The 20,865-nt window shown below is 45.7% G+C and overlaps 1 protein-coding gene across 3 annotated transcripts in view; it reads right to left on the bottom strand.

The window, feature by feature from the left end:
- LOC309617237 (uncharacterized protein) overlaps nucleotides 1–20,794 on the bottom strand; it is a 30,032-nt gene extending 9,238 nt beyond the window's left edge. The window contains exons 1-4 of one of the 3 annotated variants that reach the window (XM_082369126.1): nucleotides 20,313–20,791; nucleotides 18,558–18,684; nucleotides 6,376–6,471; nucleotides 34–177 (exon numbers count right to left, since the gene is read on the bottom strand). In XM_082369126.1, the coding sequence (XP_082225252.1) occupies nucleotides 34–177; nucleotides 6,376–6,471; nucleotides 18,558–18,684; nucleotides 20,313–20,534 (589 nt within the window). In that variant the 5' untranslated portion in view covers nucleotides 20,535–20,791. Of the gene's footprint in view, nucleotides 1–33; nucleotides 178–6,375; nucleotides 6,472–18,557; nucleotides 18,685–20,312 lie in introns of all 3 variants that reach the window. The other 2 variants (XM_082369128.1, XM_082369127.1) reach the window with 2 other exon arrangements.
- Nucleotides 20,795–20,865: the final 71 nt, after the last annotated feature.

The raw sequence follows: 20,865 nt of genomic DNA, 5'->3' as shown, positions 1-20,865 counted from the left end.
TCTATAATGAAGACTCAATAAAAATCTGGATACCGAGGCTCTGGTGAGTTTCCTGGGTTGGTAACACTCCGTGCACATACTGCCAAATATCAATTCCAGGAGGTAACAAGACGCTGAAGACACGGAAGCTTCGTGTCTGTAACACCTCCGGCTCCTCTTCTAATCTGTATCTTTTCCCTGTAACAAACATGATTTGTGAGCATAACAGGTTTTAGGGAGTTTTGTGAGTCTTCCTAGCAAATCACTGAACCTGAGGGTGGACTGGGAAACCCCTCGACATGCAGATGGTTCACAAGACCTGGGCAGACTTGGCAGTCCTGGAGTTCTGTATTTCTAACCTTGAGTTTGGCTAACTGTGTGCAGGAAGAGACCAGGGGAGTCCTACTGGCACCGCTGGTGTTGCCACAGAGAGGAGGTGGGAAGGACACTATAGCCTTAGGACACAGAATGTACAAAGGTCCCCCAGACCATAAGAATGGTATTGACAAGAATCCAGGGAAGCTGATTCCCATGGTTTTGACTTGGGTTACAGTGAGGACTCCCAGGACAGGGCTCATAAAGCAGGAGGTGAGCAGGACTGGGATGGAAACATTGGGTCTGTTATGCCCGAACAGTGTGGCGAAAAGACTAGCAAAATACACATGACCTAGATGGAGAAAATGTTAATAGTTTACTTGAAGACATTAAAGAGAACCTATACCAATGAAGAATTTAACGTGGGGGGAGGTGAAATTGGAGAACGATGGTCAAAAGGTACAAAATTCCAGTTGTACGATAAGCCCTAGGGATGCAGTGTACAACTCGATAACTGTAGCTAACTCTGCTGTATGCTATAAAGAAGCACTGTTAAGACAGTAATCCTAAGAATCCTCATCACAAGGAGAACATTTTTTTCCTTTTGTCTTTTCTTTATTTTTTATTCTATTTATATGGGTGTCAGCTGAACCTACTGTGGTAATCATTTCACAATATATGTAAGTCAAACCATCACGCTGTATGACTTAAAACTTATACAGAGGGGCTTCCCTGGTGGCGCAGTGGTTGAGAGTCTGCTTGCCAATGCAGGGGACACGGGTTCGGGCCCTGGTCTGGGAGGATCCCACGTGCCGTGGAGCGACTGGGCCTGTGAGCCACAATTACTGAGCCTGCGCGTCTGGAGCCTGTGCTCTGCAGCAGGAGAGGCCGCGATAGTGAGAAACCCGCACACTGCGATGAAGGGTGGCCCCTGCTTGCCACAGCTAGAGAAAGCCCTCGCACAGAAACGAAGACCTAACAAAGCCATAAAATAAAAAAATAAATAAAGTAAAAATTAAAAAAAAAAAAGATTAGAGGTGCTTTCATTTAAAAAAAAACAAACAACAACAACAACAAAAAAACTTATACAGAGGACTTCCCTGGTGGCACAGTGGTTAAGAATCCACCTGTGAATGCAGGGGACATGGGTTCGATCCCTGGTCCAGGAAAATCCCACATGCTGTGGAGCAACTAAGCCCGTGCGCCACAACTACTGAGCCCATGTGCCACAACTACTGAAGCCCGCGTACCTAGAGCCCGTGCTCTGCAACGAGAAGCCACCGCAATGAGAAACCCGCACACTGCAACAAAGAGTAGCCCCCCACTCGTCACAACTAGAGAAAGCCCATGCGCAGCCAAAAATAAATAAATAAATTTATTTTAAAAAATTAGTAAATAAAGTAAATGGAGCTAGAAAAATGGGAGACGTGCTGGGAATAAAAATACTGTATTCCGGGCTTCCCTCATGGTGCAGTGGTTAAGAATCTGCCTGCCAATGCGGGGGACAAGGGTTCGAGCCCTGGTCCAGGAAGATCCCACATGCCGCAGAGCAACTAAGTCCATGCGCCACAACTACTGAGCCCGTGTGCTGCAACTAGTGAAGTCCACGTGCTGCAACAACTGAAGGCATGCATCTAGAGCCTGTGCTCCACAACAAGAGAGGCCACTGCAATGAGAAGCCTGCACACCACAACGAAGAGCAGCCTCTGCTCGCCACAACTAGAGAAAACCCGCACGCAGCAACGAAGACCCAACACAGTCAAAAAAATAAAATAAACAAAAATAAATAAATTAGACAAGCCTCTTAGATATAGCCTCATCCACCAGAGGGCAGACAGCAGAAGCAAGAACTACAATCCTGCAGCCTGTGGAGCAAAAACCACATTCACAGAAAGATAGACAAGATGAAAAGGCAGAGGGCTATGTACCAGATGAAGGAACAAGATAAAACCCCAGAAAAACAACAAAATGAAGTGGAGATAGGCAACCTTCCAGAAAAAGAATTCAGAATACTGACAGTGAAGATAATCCAGGACCTTGGAAAAAGAATGGAGGCAAAGATCGAGAAGATGCAAGAAATGTTTAACAAAGACCTAGAGAATTAAAGAACAAACAAACAGAGATGAACAATACAGTAACTGAAATGAAAACTCCACTAGAAGGAATCAACAGCAGAATAACTGAGGCAGAAGAAAGGGTAAGTGACCTGGAAGACAGAATGGTGGAATTCACTAATGCGAAACAGAATAAAAGAAAAAGAATGAAAAGAAATGATCGCTTCTTGGCCTCTTGGCTAAGATCAAGTGTAGAATGAAAAGAAATAAACACAGCCTAAGAGACCTCTGGGACAACATTAAACGCAACAACATTTGCATTATAGCGGTCCCAGAAGGAGACGAGAGAGAAAAAAGACCCGAGAAAATATCTCAAGAGATTATAGTCGAAAACTTCCCTAACATGGGAAAGGAAATAGCCACCCAAGTCCAGGAAGCGCAGAGAGTCCCATACAGGATAAACCCAAGGAGAACCACGCCAAGACACATAGTAATCAAATTGGCAAAAATTAAAGACAAAAAAAATTATTGAAAGCAGCAAGGGAAAAACGACAAATAACATACAAGGGAACTCCCATAAGGTTAACAGCTGATTTCTCAGCAGAAACTCTGCAAGCCAGAAGGGAGTGGCATGATATACTTAAAGTGATGAAAGGGAAGAACCTACAACTAAGATTACTCTACCTGGCAAGGATCTCATTCAGATTCGATGGAGAAATCAAAAGCTTTACAGACAAGCAAAGGCTAAGAGAATTCAGCACCACCAAACCAGCTCTACAACAAATGCTAAAGGAACTTCTCGAAGTAGGAAACACAAGAGAAGAAAAGGAACTACAAAAACAAACCCAAAACAATTAAGAAAATGGTCATAGGAACATACATATCGATAATTACCTTAAACGTGAATGGATTAAATGCTCCAACCAAAAAACACAAGCTTGCTGAATGGATACAAAAACACGACCCATATATATGCTGTCTACAAGAGACCCACTTTAGACCTAGGGACACATACAGACTGAAAGTGAGGGGATGGAAAAAGATATTCCATGCAAATGGAAATCAAAAGAAAGCTGGAGTAGCTATACTCATATCAGATAAAATAGACTTTAAAATAAAGAATGTTACAAGAGACAAGGAAGGACACTACATAATGATCAAGGGATCAATCCAAGAAGAAGATATGACAATTAGAAATACATATGCACCCAACATAGGAGCACTTCAATACATAAGGTAACTGTTAACAGCTATAAAAGAAACTGACAGTAACACAGTAATAGCGGGGGACTTTAACACCTCACTTACACCAATGGACAGATCATCCAAAATGAAAATAAATAAGGAAACAGAAGCTTTAAATGACACAATAGATCAGATAGATTTAATTGATATTTATAGGACATTCCATCCAAAAATAGCAAATTACACTTTCTTCTCAAGTGCACATGGAACATTCTCCAGGATAGATCACATCTTGGGTCACAAATCAAGCCTCAGTAAATTCAAGAAAACTGAAATCATATCAAGCATCTTTTCTGACCACAGTGCTATGAGATTAGAAATCAGTTACAGAGAAAAAAACGTAAAAAACACGAACACATGGAGGCTAAACAGTATGTTACTAGATAACCAAGAGATCACTGAAGAAATCAAAGAGAAAATCAAAAAATACCTAGAGACAAATGACAATGAAAACACGAAGATCCAAAACCTATGGGATGCAGCAAAAGCAGTAAACTTCCCTTCTAAGAGGGAAGTTTATAGCTATACAAGCCTACCTCAAGAAACAAGAAAAATCTCAAATAAACAATCTAACCTTACACCTAAAGGAACTAGAGAAAGAAGAACAAACAAAACCCAAAGTTAGCAGAAGGAAAAAAATCATAAAGATCAGAGCAGAAATAAATGAAATAGAAACAAAGAAAACAATAGCAAAGATCAATGAAACTAAAAGCTGGTTCTTTGAGAAGATAAACAAAATTGATAAGCCATTAGTCAGACTCATCAAAAAGAGGGAAGAGGGGCTTCCCTGGTGGCGCAGTGGTTGAGAATCTGCCTGCTAATGCAGGGGACACGGGTTCGAGCCCTGGTCTGGGAAGATCCCACATGCCGCGGAGTGGCTGGGCCCGTGAGCCACAACTGCTGAGCCTGCGCGTCTGGAGCCTGTGCCCTGCAACGGGAGGGGCCGCGATGGTGAAAGGCCCGCGCAACGCGATGAAGAGCGGTCCCCGCACCGCGATGAAGAGCGGTCCCCGCACCGTGATGAAGAGCGGTCCCTGCACCGCGATGAAGAGTGGCCCCCACTTGCCTTAACTGGAGAAAGCCCTCGCACGAACCAAAGACCCAACACAGCCAAAAATAAATAAATAAATAAATAAAGTAGCTATAAAATTAAAAAAAAAAAAAAAAAAGCACAATGTGAGAGTTGCAAGTTAAGTTTAAAAAAAAAAAAAAAAAAAGAGGGAAGAGGACTCAAATCAATAAAATTAGAAATGAAAAAGAAGTTAAAACAGACACCGCAGAAATACAAAGCATCCTAAGAGACTACCTACAAGCAACTGTATGCCAATAAAATGGGACAACCTGGAAGAAATGGACAAACTCTTAGAAAGTTATAACCTTCCAAGACTGAACCAAGAAGAAATAGAAAATATGAACAGACCAATCACAAGTAATGAAATAGAAACTGTGATTTAAAATCTTCCAACGAACAAAAGTCCAGGACCACATGGCTTCACAGGTGAATTCTATCAAACATTTAGAGAATAGCTAACACCCATCCTCCTCAAACTCTGCCAAAAAATTGCAGAGGAAGGAACACTCCCAAACTCATTCTACGAGGCCACCATCACCCTGCTACCAAAACCAGACAAAGATACTACAAAAAAAGAAAATTACAGACCAGTATCACTGATGAATGTAGATGCAAAAACCCTCAAAAAAATACTAGCAAACAGAATCCAACAACACATTAAAAGGATCATAAAAAAAATTAATTTAAAAAAGTAAAAAGAAAACAACTGTATTCCTATCTCACACTATACTCAAATTCTACCTCAGACCAAAAAGAGTTAAATGTCAAGTGCCAAGCTTAGAACATCTTAGAATAAAACAAGAATATCTTTTTGATATTGGGGATAGAGCAGCATCTGTAACTGATAAAAGTATCAGGAATGTACAAAAAAAAATCCCTACAAACAAAAGGGAAACAAGGTAACAGAAACACAGGCATTTTCCATGAAATGACATTTCAAAGAAGAAAATACAGTTGTTTCTCAGTATCCACAGCTGATTAACTGGTTCCAGAAACCCCCTGCTCAATACTAAAATCTGCAGATGCTCAAGTCCTTTATAGAAAATGGTGGAGTATTTGCATATAACCTACACACATCCTCCTGTGTACCTTAAATCATCTCTAGATTGCTTATAATATCTAATACAATGTAAATGCTATATATTGATAAACAGTTGCCAGCACTAGGCAAATTCAAGTTTGTTTATTTTTAATTTATTTTTTTGGCTGCATTGGGCCTTTGTTGCTGCACGCGGGCTTTCTCTAGGTACGGTGTGCAGGCTTCTCACTGCGGTGGCTTCTCTTGTTGCATCATGCAGATCCTGCATGCTGCGAGGCATGGCAAAAGAAAGAAAGAAAGAAAGAAATACAAAAAAAGAACAAGTGCTTCCATATGCTGAGCACCAAGATGCTGGAGTCTGTCTGACATGGCAGCTAAGATTTAACTTGGTCAAACTTATATATACAAAGACACAACGAGATCCCGAAGTTCACTAGGGCCACAGAGCTGGTGATCGGTCGGCACCCAGGCTTCAAGCCCAGGCAGCTGAAGCCCAAGACACATCTCAGCTCATGCACGTCTATCCTCCAGGAGGACAGAGGGACCTGGGGTCAAAGGGCTCCGTGGCTTCCAGACCACCACAGAGACCCGAACAAGATGCTTCCCCAGGGAACCAGGGCCAGCGGCCTCCCCCTGCAGGGTTTCCCAGCTGCCCACACCTTGGCTCCTACCTGGACAGGTGCTGCGGGAGAGGTCTTCCTTCACCGTCCACAGCTTCTGCCCCTGCTCCAGCTGGAAGATCAGCTCAAGTCTGGGAACAGGACACCCTGTTCATGGAGAAAGGAAGAAGACACTAGGATTTCTGTGAAAACAAAGAAAAGCCCTCGATCTACTGTGGGACTTCAAGATGTGGACAAGACCTCAGAATGAAGCTGATTCCATCCACAGAAATCCTGACCTGTAACCTGGAAACCAAGGTCAAAAACACCAATGTTGCGGGCTTCCCTGGTGGCGCAGTGGTTAAAAATCCACCTGCCAATGCAGGAGACACGGGTTCAAGCCCTGGCCCGGGAAGATCCCACATGCCGCGGAGCAACTAAGCCCCTGCACCACAACTACTGAGCCTGCGAGCCACAACTACTGAGCCCATGTGCTGCAACTACTGAAGCCCACGCACCTAGAACCCATGCTCCCAACAAGAGAAGCCCACAATGAGAAGCCTGGACACCACAACGAAGAGTAGCCCCCGCTCGCCGCAACCAGAGAAAAGCCCGCATGCAACAACAAAGACCCACTGAAGCCAAAAATAAAATAAATAAATTAAAAAAAAAAAAAACCAAACACCAATGTTGGGATCCAAAGACTTTAAACTGTAGTGCTGGTTGTGTAGACAACACCTATTCCCTTTGACCTCCATTGCACAGAGTTCCAACTCTATTCAGTTGCAGCCAAGAGACACAGAGAATATGACCCCCCCCTTCCAGAAGGTGTTTACTAATTAACCCAAGTGAATTTCAACCACCTGTGCATTAAAACCTCCTGAGACGTCTGGTTCACATCCAACTGAACCAAATAGGGACTTCCCTGGTGGCACAGTGGTTAAGAATCCGCCTGCCAATGCAGGGGACACAGGCTCAAGCCCTGGTCTGGGAAGATGCCACATGCCGTGGAGCAACTAAGCCCATGCACCACAACTACCGAGCCCGTGTGCCACAACTACTGAAGCCCACACACCTAGAGCCCGTGCTCCGCAACAAGAGAAGCCACCGCAGTGAGAAGCCTGCGCACCACAACGAAGAGTAGCCGCCACTCGCTGCAACTAAAAAAAAGCCTGCGAGCAACAATGACCCAACGCAGCCAAAAATAAATAAATAAATTTATTTATTTTTTTAAAAAAAGAAGAAACCAAATCTCTGCAGATGAGGCCCGGATAACTACAGATTTATAAAAACCACCCCAGATTCTGGCATCAAGGGAGGGCTGAAAACTCTGGTTTCCACCAACTTGCAGGTGACCTACACCAGCCCTCTGGGGTAGAGAGCTCTAGTCCAGGATGGCTGAGTGAGGGGACCGGCCGGTGCTGGAGTCCTGCAGCAGCCTGGGTCGCCTGTGAGGGAACCTGCCCGAGGCCCTAGACCAGGAAGAAGCAGACAACTGGGCTGGCACCCACCAACCCGGTAGCCAGCCCCACCTCTGAGCTTTGTACTGGTGAGGTAATAAATTTCCTCTGGGGTGAAGACTGAGCCGGTCTGTCACATGCAGCCAAACACAGACGCAGGGGAAAGACACACGGACTCGGGAGGAAGTCGATGGCAGAGGTGCGAGGACTCGCCGACAGCTTCTCTGGCAGGTCCAGGGTTCATCAGTCATCACTAAGCAATGTGCTCTCCTGTGTGCTCCGTGCCCAGCAGGGGGCTCAGCGACAGCGACGAGACCTCCCTTCAGCTGTCAGGAGTTACGCTCCCTGCGACCTCAGGGCCTTTGCACATGCTGGCCCTTCTCCCTGCAAGGCTGTTCTCTCCCCACCTTGCTCCTTCCAGCTACCTCTCTTTGGGTCTCAGCTCAAATGTCATTCCCTGAAAAGACTCTGCTGAACAGTGGCTGAGTCCAGGTGCTTAACCAATCCACCACGTCACTATGAACTTTTAACCTTAATAATAATTGAAAAGTTAACGTTTATAGGGTGTAACCATATCCCAGAGACTGTACCAAGTAATTTAAATGCATTATGTTGTTTAAAATGGATGGAATAATTTAAAGAACTCACATATTTAAAATATTGACTCTTTTCAGTCAAAGTAAGGTATGCCTCCATTGATCTAAGTATTTTTTTAGATACCAAGCAAAATTCTGAAGAGCGCTCCTCCTGTCTAGGTCTGCAAGGGCTGTGAGTCCCTAGCTGCCACCTGATCTGGGAAGAGACGGAGCACTTAGTCTGTCTCTCCATGGTAAACACACCAAGTTTCTGGGCTGGTGACCCCGGGGCAACCAGGTAACTGGCTACTGCCTAACGCCGAGGCCCCCCCATAGACGGTTGGGATTCAAGTGTGATCAACTGAGCCAACAACACTGAAGTCCGCGGGGGGCAGCTCAACTGAGTTGCCCACCACCCTGTGAGAGACTGACGGCACTGCCTGCCCTCTGAGGGCACACCTGGCCAGAGTCCAGGCAGTGGTCCCTGGAGCAATACAGGGATCCGAGTGGCATAGGGCACCCCCCTCACACATGCCATGGCACAGAAGAGGCTTAGACTGCTTCACAGGCAAACCTTGCCATGGCTGCTTGCCTAACTGTTGTTGCAGTTTGCCCCAACCGTGTAGTAAATAAGAGATCCCATCTCTGGAGACTGCTAGTTCAACGTATAATGGGGGGAGAAACAAAGGAATAAGGAATATTGTTCTTGCTGGCCTCTGAGACACCTGAGGATGTTTCTCAACCTACTCCAGATTGTGTAAGCCCGGCCAGTGTGTCCGGCACTCGTGAGTGCTGCTGCAGACCAGCACGTGGAGAGCTCTTCCTCAACACCAAACTGTCACCCTGTCAGGACACTGCCACCACCACTGCTGTCCTGAGGCATGAGCCCCAGCCCCTCCCTAGAAAGGCAGGCTGCCACTCACAGTGGTTGCCACTTGGGACTGCTAAGAGCCTAACAGGTAAATACCCAAATAAAAGAAAGAAAAACGGTGGGGGGGGGGGGGGGAGCAGAAAGGTGACCCCTCCCCCCTACCCCCCCCCAAAAAGATTTTGTTTGGAGGCAGAAAAAAAATGAGTGGGGAGGAAGGGGCTCGTTATGCTGTGGACCAGGGCCATCCAGGGGAGAGGCTGCATCTTGGAAGCCCCAGGCCCCTCCCCTCTTTCCTCTCCTCAGCAGGAGACAAACTAAAACTAAAAACCAGGGCTTTAAATGGCTGAAAAGCTCAAAAAGAAGAAAGAAGGGGAGGGGTGCACACTATTAACCTTACATATCAAGCAAATGCCAGGTCTAGCAAACATAATACTGGTTCTAGACTACTTATTGATTTAAAAGCAGTAACAACAACAAAAAACCCTAGATAACAGGGAGGATAAAAGTTTAAATAACATACAACATATAACTAAGTTAGAACTCTGTCTATACTCTGACCCAATTGGAAATCCACAATTTATACACTAAAATTTATATATTATTATATAATAATAACATATGGCATAACAAAATTTATATATTAAAAAAAAAAATTATCACCAAAACAAAACAGGGCACTGATTGGTTTGTCTGACTCCACAACACAGGTTCTAAATTATCTTTAGAATTTGCTAAAATGCACCAACTGACAAAACTTCATGAATTTAATACTGGGGCTCAAATCACAGTTATACCTGGGGATCTCACTAAATTGAAAACACTCTACTCCACCACTGTAAAAAGTACCTAAATATTAAAGACAAAAAATAGGTATATCTCACTTTGACTGTAGCTTTGCCTGAACTTCCTATAGCCCTAGTACCCACTGTCCTAAAGTATCCCATATTGGGCATAGATGCTCTGACACAATACACAATTAAAATAAATTTTTGGCACTTACAAATTAATTGGCTTGATAAAAATGGGACCCTACAGACCCGAGTTAAAATAATTATTCAGCCCAATGTAAGTTGAAAAGGGGTCTTTGGGGAGTAAAACTTTTATGTAAGACCTAATTAATCAAGGGGTGATGATCCCCACTGCTTCTCCACGTGACAGCTCAGCTGTGCGTGTTCTTAAACCTAAAAAAACACAGGGCACCTCGCTGTGAGTTACTGCAATCTTAATGCCGTGGTCCCATCTGTTAGGGTCCTTGTTACTGACTGAATTGTGTCTCCCTAAACTGCATGTGTTAAACCCTAATCCCCAGTGTGATCCTATATGGACTTAGGGCCTTTAAGGAGGTAGTTAAGGTTAAATGAGGTCACGGAGTGGGGCCCTGATCTGGGAGGACCGGTATCCTTTTAAGAGGAAGAGAAGGCCTCTCCAAGCCAGATGAAGTCAGGTAAGGACACAGCAAGAAGGTGGCCAGCAAGAGATCCTTATCAGCAACCGAACTGGGACTTCCAGCCTCCAGAACTGTGCGAAAATAAAGCTGCTGTTTAACCACACAGTAATGGCAGCCTGAGCTGACTAACAAGATCCACACACCCAATACCCAATATTATTAGAACCTGGTAATTACTCTTCAGTTACAGATGTGGCTAACGTGTTCTGCTGGTGTGTATTTTGACAGCCTCTCAACCACGGTTTGCCTTCGCTCTGAAGGCAAATAGGACTCCTCTCCCAGGCTGCCCCGTGGGGTGGCTCAACAGCTCTGCCAACACCCACACCCTCTGCAGCCAAGACCTAAGCTGCACCCACCCACCTCTCTCCAGGAGCACAGGTGATGTTACATCAATGACAACCTCGTCTAAGGAGATTCATTTGACACACTTGTGACAGTGAATCCAACACCTTTTAATCCTTTGGGGACTAGTTTTAGATAAAAATACTATTTACTATTACTTTGGGTCTGGTGGCCACATATTCCTCATTTATAAATTTTATTTACTCTCCCTGATGCTGACACTTGCAAATCAGCCCACCTTAAATGGGACTCCCTCCAACAAAAGCTCTAAAATCTGCTCAAAATACTGTTAAATAGCCAGTCCCATCAGTAACCTCAGAGACTCCTTCACCAAAGAGGCTTTGACAACCTCTTCTCACACCTCCTTGAGTTTCTGAATCACCTACCGGGGCCACAAGATGCCCAAGGGCTTCTGATGTAACAGACTGCCCCCTCAGCCTGGCACTATATGCTACTAAAACAACAACTAACTACACACAAGGCTCTCCAGATAATGAAGGCTGTTGCAGACCCCAAGCCACTGACCGCCAAACCCAGCTGCCCATCAAGCTTTGGTTCATGGCAACAACACATCACAAGTTCAGCACAGCTCCTGAGGCCCCAGGACAGGATGGAACACAACCTGGGCCCTCTGACATATTCCTCTTGTAGGACAAGGTGGGTCCTTGCCAGATGCCGTGGTGCTGGAGGAGGGCACCCCTCCCCACAGCCCTTGGCGACCTGGGGAGCACCTTGGGATTAAGTGAGTGAACAGTTGTGGGAGTTTGCGGATCTCTTACATCCACAGCACATGATGGAGCTCAGTAGAATGCTGCTGCTTTCTATCCCGTAGCCAGACTGTCCAAATAAAAAATGGGACCTAAGAAACATTTCTTGGCCTATTCAGGAAGTCATCTTCGTACTAGATGCCCTGATCAACAAACGGCCTCCTCTTCACATTCATTATAAACTGTTAGGCCATTGCTTAAAAACTGCCTCCTTCAGGGTAAAGAAACTGTCTCACAAACACCCCAAACAAAAGTAAGTCAAAATCACATGTCCTTACATTTATAAAGGCCACAATGCTAGGCCTTGCCAGGAAGCTCCTTACTCCCTTTGGAATTACAGACATTACTGACAATAACCAAGATACACATTTCACTTCTCAAATTACACAGTGCTGGGCTCTGGAGAGAGGTAGTCAATAGAGCTTCACGGCCCCAATGGGCCCCAAATAGCTGGTTTAACTGAAAAACATAACGATTTCCTTAAACAGCTCCTTTTCAAACTCCAGTCTGACTAACAAACCCCTCAATGGGCCTCTATCTCACCCCTTAGCCTTAATTCAAGGCTCCCTGAATCACATACCTTTAAAAATGTCCCACTGCCCTTTCCTACTCTGGAAGGGAATGTGCCTCACCTCTATGTACACAAAGACTCGTTCTACAGGAGGCCATTCACACTGTCTCCCCTGCAGTTACACACAGAGCTTCCCATCATCCCATGAGGCTGGAGACCAGAAGGAGGGAGCACACGCTCCCGGAACCCATTAACCACAGACTGCCCCACAGGCCAGGCAGCTGGTCACCTGATATGGGATCCATTTGCCCTGAACTTCAAAACAAAACAAAACAAACAAACCAAACCTTGAAGAACACCCATATGCCATTCCGGTAACTGTTGCTCTTACTATAACTGGTCTGGGTACTTTCATTGGTTTATAACTCAGAGGCCTGAACCCTCTGAGGAAGCCACTGTTTCAACCAAACACGGCAAATACTGAGGCCCACATCAAGTCAAGTGCGTACCCACTTGCAAAGGATACCCTGCCCCACGTCCCAGACCAAGACCTCACTGATGAAGATGACTTCACCTGGGGACACGAAAACCTTCACCCAGCAGATACCCATGGACTTCCTCTCCTAAGACAGAAATCAGACCTGGGACCTTTTTGCTTTCTTCTATTAGGGACTCTATCATGTTCCTGAGCTGCTGTCTGTGATCCTGGTATATGCCTCAATCTGCCAAAAGGGAAATCTCCAATTTATAGCTGGTTGGTCAGGACAGGTTGTGAGGACTTGTGACTGACATCTGAAGTGGGTGGGTGGGAGATGGAGGGGCTGTCTTATGGAACTGAATCCTTATTAACCTTTGGAGTCTGTGCTAACTCCAGGTAGTTATTAGGGTCAGAATTGCCTGGTATGGAAAACCCAGACGTTTGGTATCACAAGTGTTATGAGGAAAAAGGATTTTGTTTGTTTTTTAAATTAATTTATTTATTTTTGGCTGCGTTGGGTCTTCATTGCGCATGGGCTTTCTCTAGTTGCAGTGAGTGGGGGCTACTCTCCGTTGCGGTGTGCAGGCTTCTCATTGTGGTGGCTTCTCTTGTTGCAAAGCACGGGCGCTAGGCACACACGTTTCAGTAGTTGTGGCACACAGGCTCAGTAGTTGTGGCACACAGGCTCAGTAGTTGTGGCTCACGGGCTCTAGAGCACAGGCTCAGTAGTTGTGGCGCATGGGCTTAGCTGCTCCTCAGCATGTGGGATCTTCCCGGACCAGGCTCGAACTGATGTCCCCTGCACTGGCAGGCAGATTCTTAACCACTGCGCCACCAGGGAAGTCCCATGTTTATTTTTTACAAATACCACACTAACATGCACACACATGTATACATACAAAGCCATACTTTTAGCACACCTTATAACTCCTGAAAGATACTCTTAGACACTCCCCAAATTACATATCGATTTTCTTTGCTAATACTACATAAATGGGAAACTTAGTTATGAGCCTGCCTGCAAGGACTTCCTATATCTCTACTTACGTTCTTCTTTTTCATTCTCAAAATGGTTTTTGGGCTTCCCTGGTGGCGCAGTGGTTGAGAGTCTGCCTGCCAATGCAGGGGACATGGGTTCGAGCCCTGGTCTGGGAAGATTCCACATGCCGCGGAGCAACTAGGCCCGTGAGCCACAACTACTGAGCCTGCGCGTCTAGAGCCTGTGCTCCGCAACAAGAGAGGCCGCGATAGTGAGATGCCTGCGCAGAGCGATGAAGAGTGGCTCCCGCTTGCCGCAACTGGAGAAAGCCCTTGCACAGAAACGAAGAACCAACACAGCCATAAATAAATAAATAAATAAATAAAATTAAAAAAAAAAATCTTCCAACAAACAAAAGTCCAGGACCACATGGCTTCACAGGTGAATTCCATCAAACATTTAGAGAAGAGCTAACACCCATCCTTCTCAAACTCTTCCAAAAAATTGCAGAGGAAGGACCACTCCCAAACTCATTCTATGAGGCCACCATCACCCTGATACCAAAACCAGACAAAGACACCACAATAAAAGAAAATTACAGACCAATATCACTGATGAATATAGATGCAAAAATCCTCAACAAAATACTAGCAAACAGAATCCGACAATACAGTAAAAGGATCATACACCATGATCAAGTGGGATTTATCCCAGGGATGCAAAGATTCTTCAACATATGCAAAACAATCAATGTGATACACCATGTTAACAAATTGAAGAATAAAAACTGTATGATCATCTCAACAGATGCAGAAAAAGCTTCTGACAAAATTCAACACCCATTTATGATAAAAACTCTCCAGAAAGTGGGTATAGAGGGAATCTACCTCAATAAAATCCATATACAACAAACCCACAGCAAACATTATTCTCAACAGTGAAAAACTGAAAGCGTTTCCTCTAAGATCAGGAACAAGACAAGGATGTCCACTCTTACCACTATTATTCAATATAATTTTGGAAGTCCTAGCCATGGCAATCAGAGAAGAAAAAGAAAGAAAACGAATACAAATTGGAAAAAAAGAAGTAAAACTGTCACTGTCTGCAGATAACATGATACTATACATAGAGAATCCTAAAGATGCCACCAGAAAACTACTAGAGCTAATCAGTGAATTTGGTAAAGTTGCAGGATACAAAATTAATGCACAGAAAACTCTTGCATTCCTATACATTAATGATGAAAAATCTGAAAGAGAAATTAAGGGAACACTCCCATTTACCACTGCAACAAAGAGAATAAAATACCTAGGAATAAACCTACCTAGGGAGACAAAAGACCTGTATGCAGAAAACTGTAAGACACTGATTAAGGAAATTAAAGATTATACAAACAGATGCAGAGATATACCATGTTCTTAGATTGGAAAAATCAATACTGTAAAAATGACTATACTACCCAAAGCAATCTACAGATTAAATGCAATCCCTGGGACTTCCCTGGCGGCGCAGTGGTTAAGAATCCGCCTGCCAATGCAGGGGACACAGGTTCGAGCCCTGGTCTGGGAAGATCCCACATGCCGCGGAGCAACTAGGCCCATGAGCCACAACTACTGAGCCTGTGCTCTACAGTCCACAAGCCACAGCTACTAAAGCCCACGTGCCTAGAGCCTATGCTCTGCAACAAGAGAAGCCACCGCAGTCAGAAGCCTGTGCACAGCAATGAAGAGCAGCCTCCGCTCATCGCAACTAGAGAAAGCCCGTGCGCAGCAACGAAGAAGACCTGACGCAGTCATGAATAAATAAATTAATTTAAAAAAAAATTGCAATCCCTATCAAATTACCAATGGCATTTTTTACAGAACTAGAACAAAAAAATCTTAAAACTTGTACGGAGACACAAAAGACCCTGAATAGCCAAAGCAGTCTTGAGGGAAAAAAACGGAGCTGGAGGAATCAGACTCCAGACTATACTGCACTTCAGACTATACTACAAAGCTACAGTAATCAAGACAATATGGTACTGGCACAAAAACAGAATAGATAAATGGAACAGAATAGAAAGCCCAGATATATACCCACCTATGGTCAACTAATCTATGACAAAGGAGGCAAATATATACAATGGAGAAAAGACAGAGTCTTCAATAAGTGGTGCTGGGAAAACTGAACAGCTACATGTAAAAGAATGAAATTAGAACACTCCCTAACACCACACACAAAAATAAACTCAAAATGGATTAGAGACCTAAATGTAAGACTGGACACTATAAAACTCTTAGAGGAAAACATACGAAGAACACTCTTTGACATAAATCACAGCAAGATCTTTTTTGATCCACCTTCTAGAGTAATGGAAATAAAAACAAAAATAAACAAATGGGACCTAACGAAACTTAAAAGCTTTTGCAAAGCAAAGGCAACTACAAACAAGACGAAAAGACAACCCTCAGAATGTGAAAAAATACTTGCAAACAAATCAATGGACAAAGGATTAATCTCCAAAATATATAAACGGTTCATGCAGTTCAATATTAAAAAACAAACAATGCAAACAAAAAATGGGCAAAAGACCTAAACAGACATTTCTCCAAAGAAGACATACAGATGGCCAAGTAGCACATAAAAAGCTACTCAACTTCACTAATTATTACAGAAACGCAAATCAAAACTACAAGGAGGTATCACCTCACACCAGTTAGAATGCTCATCGTAAGAAAATCTTCAAACGACAAGTGCTGGAGAGGGTGTGGAGAAAAGGGAACCCTCTTGCACTGTTGGTGGGAATGTAAATTGATACAGCCACTATGGAGAAGAGTATGGAGGTTCCTTAAAAAACTAAAAACAGAATTACTCTATGACCCAGCAATCCCACCACTGGGCATATACCCAGAGAAAACCATAATTCAGAAAGACACATGCACCCCAATGTTCACTGCAGCACTATTTACAATAGCCAGGTCATGGAAGCAACCTAAATGCCCATCGACAGACTAATGGGTAAAGAAAATGTGGTACATATATACAATGGAATATTACTCAGCCATAAAAAGGAACGAAATTGGATCATTTGTAGAGACATGGATGGATCTAGAGACTGTCATACCGAATGAAGTCAGAAAGAGAAAAACAAATATCGTATATTAACGCATATATGTGGAACCTAGAAAAATGGTACAGATGAACTGGTTTGCAGGGCAGAAATTGAGACACAGATGTAGAGAGCAAACGTATGGACACCAAGGGGGGAAAGCGGCGGGGGGGGTGGTGGTGGTGGTGTGATGAATTGGGAGATTGGGATTGACATATACACACTAATATGTATAAAACGAATAACTAATAAGAACCTGCAGTATAAATAAATATATAGAATTAAATTTAAAAATTCAGAAAAAAAAGAAAGGAAAAAAAGAAAAGCCAAAATGCCCAAGCACACCCACCAGGCACAGAGAACAGCAACTGCAGAGGCCCAAAGCAAGTATGTTAAGTACGTGCACAGGAAATAGCAAGATGCTGGCATGACCACAGCAGACTGAGCTCAGGGAAAGTGTGGCGAGGTGAGTGAAGGGTCAGCAGGGCCAAATAGTGGACCTTTTTATTTTTTTAATTTTGTTATAAAATATCTAAATATGTCAAACGTTTCCTAATTTTGTGTAACACAGAACACAATCCCAATTCTCTAAGAACAGGCATGTCTTACCCTAAGCCCTGGATTTACAGCTCTCCTTTCCCTCAAACTGCGAGGTCGAAGGTGATTATCCTCAGGCTGCTGTTTCTCCACCTTGGCTCTCTTGCCCTTGTGGGCGGGATCATCCTGTGTTGAATGGGGCTGTCTTGTCCAGTCTCAGGCACTAAGCATCGTCTCTGGACTCTAGCCTGCTAGATGCCGGGACCACCCACACCCCAGGTGTGACAATCACATGTGGCTGCAGACTTCCAAGTGTCTCCTGGGGACAAAACCGCCAAGTACTGAGAAGCACTACTCTCTCAGCTTCTTTCTCTTGGACTAGCAGAGGATCTTGGCCAGGACTCAGGGAACGAGAGACGATCATGAAGGCTCAGGAGAACAGAAAAGCCCTATAACCGAGATCCTGTGGTTTACAACAATACCTGTTGGCACTGAAGGCAAAGACCTCCCGAGGCCCCACCTGCCTCACCCTCTTCCTGGAGACCCTCCCATCACTCACAGCCCTGTGGACTGGCTTGCAGGGGACACTTGAGCCACCAGTCCCACCCAGTCAGCTCCCGGTCTGGAATGTGAAATAAGAACCTCAGACAGAGGCCAGTCTGTGCTGGGCACTGGGGTAGAGGCTCAGGTGGCCACTCCTGCCTCAGGGACAACCCCCTAGAGCCCAGCAGTACACAAAGAAAAAGAAACAATGTTAAGTATGCAAAGAAGTAAAAACAAGGCATCTGGGGGCTACAGAGAGCAGGGACTGGGGTGGCCACTCCTGCCACAAACTTGCTGAAACACAAAAGCCATTCTGAAAAGACAGACATGAACAAAGCCAGAGAGAGAAGTCAGGACAAGAGACCCAGAAGCCGGCATAATCCTGGTGGTTCCCATGTGGCCCAACTGGAAATTCTGCCTTTGGGTTCTGCAGAACATCCCCATTTCCTTCCACCACCTTCTGGGAGCAAAAGGGGAACTGTTTCTTGCTCCAAGAAACACAGACATAGCAGGCAGGAAAAGATGAATCTCAAAAATGACTTAAACTGTAGGGAAGAGAGAGGGTAAGCTTCTTGATCAGCCGGGCATGGAGCCAGAGCATGTCTGACGAGGAGATGGCAGGTCCTCTGCATGGCAGAGTGGCAAGGCCTTACCCAGAGACACCAAGAGCCTGCAGTTTTCCAGCATCACCTCCTGGTACAGGGTCCTCTGAGCCGGGTCCAGCTGCCTCCACTCCTCCCGGGTAAAAGTCACGGCCACATCATCGAAAGTCACAGACACCTGTCAAATAGAGGTAGTAGTGTTGACCCTGGGGCTGGTGGATGGGATCGGAGCTTGTTTCTGGAAGGCTGTTAAAGGTGCAGAGAGATCAAGACCCTAACCACTTAGCACCTGAGGGCCAAGCTCTAGGCTGGGCTGAAGTGGACAATGTTTTGGACATAATACAGTAGTGTAAGGAAGAAGTCTCCTGTGCAGGAGCCACTGGAAAGTCACACAAGACAATGGAAGTGATGTGTGGGCTGTCAGATGCAGACAGGAGGGGCTGTAGGACCTCAGAGGAATGAGTAAATAATGATAATAACAGTATCAATATCGGTCACAACAACAGTACCTGGGCCTCCCTGGTCCTGCGAGCTGCCTGCCCCTTGCTGAGGGCTTCACATCCTGGTTAAAGTGACTAAAAGTCCCCAGTTCTTTTGTCACTCTCTTGTTTACATCCAAACTCTTGAAACCCAACACTTACCAGCTGTGTTACCTTGGAGACATCACTTCATCTCTCTGAGCCTTGGTTTCTGGATCAATACAACAATAGTTCCCACTTCACCAATAACAGTTGTGAGATTCAGACAGAAATTATTCAATGTTCGGTGTGCTTGGGGATTTTCATTAATTGTCCCACAGCCCCTGAGGTAAACATCTCCATGCCAGCCGATGACCCGAGACTAAGGGAGCTCCACCAATCCACCAAGAGTCTTGTGTCTTACAAACGAGGGGCAAGACTTTAACACAGCTTACCCTAATACAGGGTCTAATAAAGTAACCCGACACGCTTCCATCATCAAAGTGAATACCTAATGACGAGATTGTGAAGCATTTACACCGATTTCTGCTGTTAAGTCCCTTTCATCACACCTGAAAATATTCCTGTGAACATGCACAGAGAAGCAGAGCCTTCATCACTGACTTCCCTGGAGACACCCCTGAAGAGGTGGAACTACCTGGGTAATGGCAGGACCTGGACCAGCTCCTCACACCCTCCTGGGTCTCCCAGACTCCGGGGAGGTTCCACAGTGAACCATTAGCCGCTTCCTTCCTGAACCCTGACAGCACTTAGCCCTACGCCAGGAATACTTCAGGACCAGAGAGCACAAATGGCTAAAGATAACACAGGCTTTGGTCATGAGACTGGTCACAACGTCTGACCTGGCTGAAGGTGAGTGGAACATTCGGCAACAGACTACAGGACCTCGCCCTCCCAAGACACGTCTTAGCATCTAGGAGGCACCGTGGCAACCTCACAGGCCCTCAGGGGCCTTGTGAAACAACCAACATACCTTGGCTTTGTCCATGCGCTTATCTCTCCCTCCATTTCCCAAGGCCACCGGTTGGAGAAAGGCGGGAGTGGGGGGGGGGGGGTGCGGTGAGGGCAGGGTACATCCCTGCAGCACATGGCGGAGTTCGGGATATACTATGACGGAAGCCCCTGAAGGATGCATCATTCATTTTTCCACAACTTACTGAGCATGTGTCAGAGACCCAACAGCTTTTAGGACCGAGAATAAATTAAGTAGCAAAGCAGTTCCACACGCCAGAGAACACGACCACGAAGACAAACCCAGGGGCTGCCTTCCTTCCGGAACCGTCTCCGCCCTCGGAGAGAAGCAGCTCCGCAACCAGCATCCACTCACCTGCGTCTGGTGGGTCGGCGCCGCCGCCATGATGGGGTCCTGCGTTCCAGCCACGCTGGGAGAGGCGAGCGCCGGGCGGCCTGCTGCTCCTCGCCTCCGCCCCGCCTTGGCCGGGCGACCTCGGCTGACCGCCGCTCTCCGAGAAAAAGGCACACCAGACCGGGCGCCGCCCTCGGGAACTGCGGGGACGAAGGGCGGGTGCTGAAAGCCCGGAGAGGCCATGGCCCGGCGGGCGACCAGTGCACACGCCCGTTTAGGGAGTCACGGCCCGTTCCAAGGCACGAAAGGGAGTCCCATCCCCCTTCCCTGCTCAGTCCCCACGAAAGGCCTAAGTAGCCGCGCAGCCGAGCTCTCGGCACCTAAAAGCCAGCCAGGAGCGAAACGCTGAGGCAAATGGCGTCCTCTGAGAGAAACCGGAAGTCCCGCCCACGTACGTGCGCCGCAGGAAACGCCCCTACGACTGGCCGTCATTGGCCAGCGCCCTCCTCGGCCGCACAATGCACGCCTCTGGGTAATGTAGTCTCCCCTAGATACGCAGACGTGAGCAGCGCCT

This window comes from Balaenoptera borealis, assembly GCF_965194805.1.
Source record: "Balaenoptera borealis genome assembly, chromosome: 19".
Lineage (NCBI taxonomy): Eukaryota > Metazoa > Chordata > Mammalia > Artiodactyla > Balaenopteridae > Balaenoptera > Balaenoptera borealis.
Note: the sequence above shows the minus strand (reverse complement) of the source record. Positions and strands in the feature narration are given on the sequence as shown.